At 33.6% G+C, this 6501-nt stretch overlaps 1 protein-coding gene across 9 annotated transcripts in view; it reads left to right on the forward strand.

Moving 5' to 3' along the window:
• KLHL24 (kelch like family member 24) overlaps nt 1–5297 on the forward strand; it is a 41932-nt gene extending 36635 nt beyond the window's left edge. For all 9 annotated transcript variants that reach the window (XM_072807575.1, XM_072807576.1, XM_072807581.1 and 6 more), the window contains one exon: nt 218–5297. In XM_072807575.1, coding sequence (XP_072663676.1) covers nt 218–418 — 201 coding nt within the window. In that variant the 3' untranslated portion in view covers nt 419–5297. The remainder of the gene's footprint in view (nt 1–217) is intronic.
• Nucleotides 5298–6501: the final 1204 nt, after the last annotated feature.

A 6501-nucleotide genomic window follows, 5' to 3' on the forward strand; every position in this document is an offset into this window, starting at 1 on the left:
TTCACTCCCACGTCTGGGCCCCAATCAACAGTATAGATTTTATTTTAACATTTCATTCATGCAAAATTACCTAGTGCTCACACATAGAGCAGGAGTTGGGCAAAAGGGAGCTTGTTTCATGTCGTCTTTTTTTGTCTGTTAAAGCATATTTTACTTTTCAGTTTGCTAGCAAATCCCCTCAAAGAGTTAATTTTTTTTTTTTTATTTGGTTCAACAGGAAAACTGTGGTATGTCTGTATGTAATGGTAAAATATATATCCTGGGTGGAAGACGGGAAAATGGAGAAGCCACAGACACTATTCTCTGTTATGATCCGGCAACAAGTATCATCACAGGGGTAGCTGCAATGCCCAGGCCAGTGTCCTATCACGGCTGTGTGACTATACATAGATACAATGAAAAATGCTTTAAGCTCTAATGCCAGGATTCCTCACCCAAGAAGCCACACTGATCCAAGATGAGAGGTTTTAAGAGCTCCAGAATGGGAACTTGACATATCTCCTTTGTGCCATGTACACAAAAAAGTAAAGATAATAATTGTGGTGCCTTTTCCCCTGAAATTCAATCTTTCAAACTGTAATAAAACCTTTCCTATAATTGGAGAAAAAAAATATGTTGTTGTTGAAAGTAATAGTGGTTATTGCTTGGGTTTTGAGAGTGTACCTTTGTAAGTATTGTAAGAAACTCATGTGGAGTAGGAAATAATGTCTGCCTGTGTAATTTTTAGGAATTTGTGAATGGTTTTTCCGTTTGTATATGTTTATCTGTAAGCCTATATATTCCTTATTTTGTCATATATGTATAGAAAATTGCATGACTTAGGCTTCATTTAGTTTGAATCACATAATGCTTAGAGTGCTTACAAAGGGTGGGAAATCAGTTTAAAAAATCTTTTTCACTAAAAATATATTCAAACGGATTAATTGTATTGAAGGGTTTTTTTTCAGTAATTGATAAAAATGTAATGACAACAATTTGAGTATTATACTGAATTATCATTACTTCTTAGAACTGCTGTCTTCTACTAAACATATTTTTGGAAAACCATTGGATAGGAGATAGAAAAGCAAGTGCCCCTAAAATGAGGATTAAAATTATAGGTTAATTCCTAAGAAAAAAAATATGTAAGACCATTGAAGGGAAAATGACCCACTGTGGCTCTCAAAGTACTTATGTATCATCTCTAAATCCTCTAAGGAAGCACCTTTTCTTGAATCTGACAAAAGAGTTGAAATCCATTTTGCAATATTATTTTGTGAAAAACAAGGACAGATTTTTCTCCCTAGCCCAGTAGGGTTTGACTTCATTAGTATGGTGCTTTGGGTGAGGACCTCTTCCCTGGTTATCCTCCTTTCCTGTGAACAGGTAAAACTCCTGGAGTCTCCACTCTTGAGTTGCCTTTAAAGGATAAAAGAGGGACCACTTTTCAGTGGGTCCATTTTTCTTTTAAAATTAGCTATCCAAAAAAAACTAACTGCAGTATTTGCAGTCTTTTAAGAGAAATCTTTCATTTGGTACCCATTGTGGAAAATACTAGTCAACATTCTCAAGCTTCTCTACAACAAATTGCTTTGTCTAGATTTTTCAACTCCAGTTTATAAGCTTACTAGTTTTCAGAAAGGAATATACAGTTTTTTTAAGGCAAATGGAATGGCAGGAACTGTAGCCCAAGTGATTACTGTCATTCCTGGGTGAACAGGTAAAATTTACAACATTTTAGGGATATTCCAGGGATGTTCAGGTAGCCTGCTGGATTTCAACTTCCCAGGCACTATTGTCGTCTCACATCATAATACATACTCCTTGTCACAGGAGAGATGATGCAAATGTGTGATTTTAGTGCCACCATATTTCTGTTAAAACCAAGTTAGTAATCAAAACCTTACATAGACCATTTGTTTTCTCATCTTCGAATGATACAGAGATTTCTAATAAACTGTATGACATCAACAGCAATGCTTATCTGGAATCTGAATTCTGAGGAAAACTCTAAAAATCTTATAAATTTTGAGGGAATTTTAATTTTCCAAATTTTAGTTTGAAATGATATACAATTTTTCTATCATTTTTGTTGAAAGACAATTGCAAAAAGAATTGGGATACTTGTTTTAATTCTAAAACAAATTAAACAGTATCCCTACTGTCAGTATCTACTCCTGCAATATACCTTTTGTAGATAATGGAACCTATTTAGTTCAGAAATTCTTTGCAGTAGATGTGATAATGTATGAGAAAAGTATTTTGTAAATGTTGAGGAGTATACAAATGATACTTGTTATTTTCATGTGTATCTGTAAAATCATGCCCATACATAAATACAGACACTTCACACACAAAAAATACTTTCTCAAGATCACTTGTGTATTGTAGTACTTTGTCTATTGTAAAAGTATTAACTATTTACCTGTATTTCTTTATACATTTATTTTTAAAACCCATGTGTTTATTGTACTAAATTTGAAATGAAATCCTATAAAACAATTTGCGTAAACATAGACCTCATGTCAATATTGTTTAATTTCTTCCTACATAATTTAAAACTGCATAAATTAAGTAGGCCACCAAGAACTTAGCTTAAGTCCCATGAAATTAATAATTTTTGAAATTAGCTGATTTTTAATAGCCTTTAACTATTTATCTTCCTTTACTGAATATTGATAAAGGAGTTAGCATCGATAAAACAAAATAATTTTAGGGTATAATTAGTATATCAAAAGGGATTCATCAACCAAATTGTGTCAGATTATATTCATACTGTCATTACATAGTTGACAGATTTTCTTTTGTTAGGAGATGCTCATATAACCCTTTGGGATTAGTATGTATGTATATACATGTGTAGATAGATAGTATGGTCATGTACACAAATATATACAAACACCAAGAATTTGATCAGTTTGTGATGATCAGAAAAAAACACATAAAGTAAAAATTGGTTGACTTTCTTAAATTCAATTCCAGAAGATTTTTTTATTTGGGTATTTTTATAATACTTTTTTACATTTGAAAGTACATGTTGAGGGGCACCTGGCTGGCTCAGTCAGTAGAGCATGGGACTCTTGATCTTGGGTGGTGCACTGGAGTCCCACGTTGGGTGTAGAGATTTCTTTTAAAAAGTTTGAAAGTACCTGATGAGTGTTAGTATAATGACTTGTGTACAGTCAAAATCTATGTAGTACATAAAGTTTCACAAAATCAGAAAACAAATTGGAGGTAGAGACAAGTTTGCTAAACCCAACTGTGATACCTCAGTGGGAAAAGCAGTTCAAACATATGTTTTGTTGAATTAATAGGAAAGTATAGTCTTTTTGTTCATGAATGTGTGTTTTCCTATGTATGAGTGAGCTATAAAGTGGTCTAATTTTTACAACAGTGGACCTTCTTTGTTTTCAGCCTTAATCTTCCCACTGACTACTGCACAGGTATGAAATAGTAGCTTACTCAATCTTCAGTAACCTTTGTTTCCCTGGATGACTGAAATATAGATATTTACTCCATTTAAACCAGGTGTTAAAAAAAATGATGTAAATACTCAGGGAGGGTATTAACTTGTCATTTTTGCCTATTTGGGGTGTTTAAAGTGCCATAACTATATAACCTTCAGTTCATGATCCTAGAGTAAATTTAATTTGGTAAAGGGGCTTCACACAGGCAGTGGTTGAACATTCATTCTTTTATATTTAGAAAGATGAAAATGTTTTGTGGACTGATACATTTTCTCTTAGTGATTACAAATTGTTTATGTATCTCTACTGTCATATACCCTTTTGAAACTCAGGAAAGACAAAGGTTCAGTTATACTACTTTTGTCAATACGCAACCCAGGTGTGTGTGTGTGTTTTTTTTTTCCTGTTGTCTGGATATGGCAATAGATTTTTTTTTAAGAATTGCTGTGAGAACCCATTCATGAAAAGAGTAGAGGGTTTGAATAATTGTGTGTGCCTTTTGTGTCTTGAGATTTACATGTGGAAAAGACATCTCCAGACTATATTTTCAAAGAGAAGAGATAGCTATTTATGTGGTGCCAAGTGATAAGATAATGTCTCTTAAAGGCTTCCTATGGAAGCCTTTATTTTACTAAACTCAAGACACCAGTTAACCTCAACATAATTTTGGCCTTATTAGAATTTCTTGTGCATTATATTGAAAGCCAGGTTTACATCACCTCACCCCATTATTCTTTTTAGCTAAATAAATAAATTCGCCATATCAAGTAACCAGAATGGGGGCAATTTGGTTGGCTTTTAAGTAGGTTTGACTAGGTAGCTCTACTTATTGTCACATCTAATGCTAGACATCAGAAACCACTTGAGCCAGAGTGTGAATTGATAATTCCAGAGACATTTTCAACATACTTCAGACATTTTTTAATGTTTTTTATGAATGTTTTACATGTGTGTGATTGCCTTAGATATTAAATTTACTTAGTGCTAAAGATGATCATCCTAAATAATTTTTTAAAACAGCAGTAGTCATAACTTATTTTATATAATGTTCCAAAGAAAAGAACTTAATGTTTTCATAATAACTACATCTGAATTTGTTTATGTGCCTTAAGTTCTCTAGTGCTATTTCAACTTTTTTTTCATTCTAAATAAAGCTTACCTTAGATGAGTTTCATATTTGTTTCCTACAGAGTAAGTAAACTTCCCTTCTTAAATTTTTTAATAAGCACCATGTGGTTGCTTGGCAGAATGAGAATGTTAAGAAATGTTGTTGAGTGTTTGGAGTTTTATTATATTCGGGGATTTTGTTTTGTAACCAAGGTGCTTTTTAAGATATTCAAACATCTAACATTGATTAAACTTTTGAAAACATCATTTGCAAAGTCTACATCTAATGTCAAAAAGTAAATGTACTTATTTTTGTTCCATTCTTATGTACTATTTTCTTTTTCCTTCTACAGGCTTTTTCATTTATATTTCTTGAAAAAGTTCTTACTCTTGCTTTCCCCATCATCCCTCCCCCAGTTTCTTTTATTTAAAGTTTTGAGAATTTCTGGAGCTGTGTAAGACAACAATTACAGTGTTGAAAAAAAGCATAATATGCTTTACAACTTGTACAAACCGATGGCAGCCAAATGTCATTTGCTTTCAGTGAGAGGCTCCAGTATCTTCACAGTGAAAAATACTTTGTACTTCTTTGCTCTCAATTTGATTGTAGCACATTAATACTAATATGCCTTGTTTAAATATACTTTGTGCATAGTTTAATTTTTTAAAAGTTGTCTCTAATAAAATGTCCTTTAACCATTATTATTTGACTATACAGTTGTATTAAATTTTGTTTACCAAAAACTTGTTTTTGTTTTATTTTAAATACATCCAAATGGTTATGCAAAAAAGGATGGAGGAAAATTCATATTAATATATGTGAATATGTACTGGTATGTCCATAAAGTAACTAGAAGAATAAATAAAGCATTAGTGTATATGAAGAAGGGAGATAGTGGCTGAGGAACAAGTAAAAAGGAAATGCCACTCTGTACTCATATGTAATTTTATGTAATTATGTATAAATGTGCATATAATCGATATTTTTGTGTGAAGCACATGGAAGTGTCACCTATTTAAAAAAAAATTTAATTACCAGAAAGTTACTCATAACATGTTTACTCTACTGTTCTTTGACTCTCAAAAGTACCCTTGTAATATTAAGAATAAAGGACTTGGGATCCCTGGGTGGTGCAGTGGTTTGGCGCCTGCCTTTGGCCCAGGGCACAATCCTGGAGACCCGGGATCGAATCCCACGTTGGGCTCCCGGTGCATGGAGCCTGCTTCTCCCTCTGCCTGTGTCTCTGCCTCTCTCTCTCTCTCCCTGTTTGACTATCATAAATAAATAAAAATTTATTTTAAAAAAAGTAAAGGACTTAAGAAATTTTCTTTCAGATGTCAAAGAGAGGGCATATTATTTATTGGAGAGGCAATGTCTAATTTTATGTTAACAAAAGTAAAATTTTGAAGAGATAAAATATGTTACAGAAGCATATGCAATGCTAGCTTTTTATGCTTAGTTTTTAAATCGTGCCATCAAAATAAAATGGCATGTTAGAGTGCTTCTTGAATCGTAAATGTTAATGATTTTTCCTTGACTCGCTTCCTTGGTAGCCACCCCTGGAAAGTGCATGGGCTTCATCAGACGTGATTCCAACCAGTGCTCCATCATAAAGCTATTTAACTTTTGATCCATATTTTCCTTATTTTAAGAAAGATCAGGATACTCCCCTCACGGGCTTATTGTAAGGAGATGAGCTAATGGGAACATAAATGTTGGTTCCTTGTCCATGCAGCTAGTTCAGGACAAAAATGCAATATGTAAAAGCAGAGAAGGAGTTGAAAAAATTAAAATTATTAGCTTATGATTGGAAAACCATGGATAATGGGGTAAAGAATAGAAGCCTCGGGATCCCTGGGTGGCTCAGCGGTTTGGCGCCTGCCTTTGGCCCAGGGCACAATCCTGGGGACCGGGGATCGAGTCCCACGTCGGGCTTCTGGTGCATGG

Source organism: Canis lupus, chromosome 31, assembly GCF_048164855.1.
Source record: "Canis lupus baileyi chromosome 31, mCanLup2.hap1, whole genome shotgun sequence".
Classification (NCBI taxonomy): domain Eukaryota; kingdom Metazoa; phylum Chordata; class Mammalia; order Carnivora; family Canidae; genus Canis; species Canis lupus.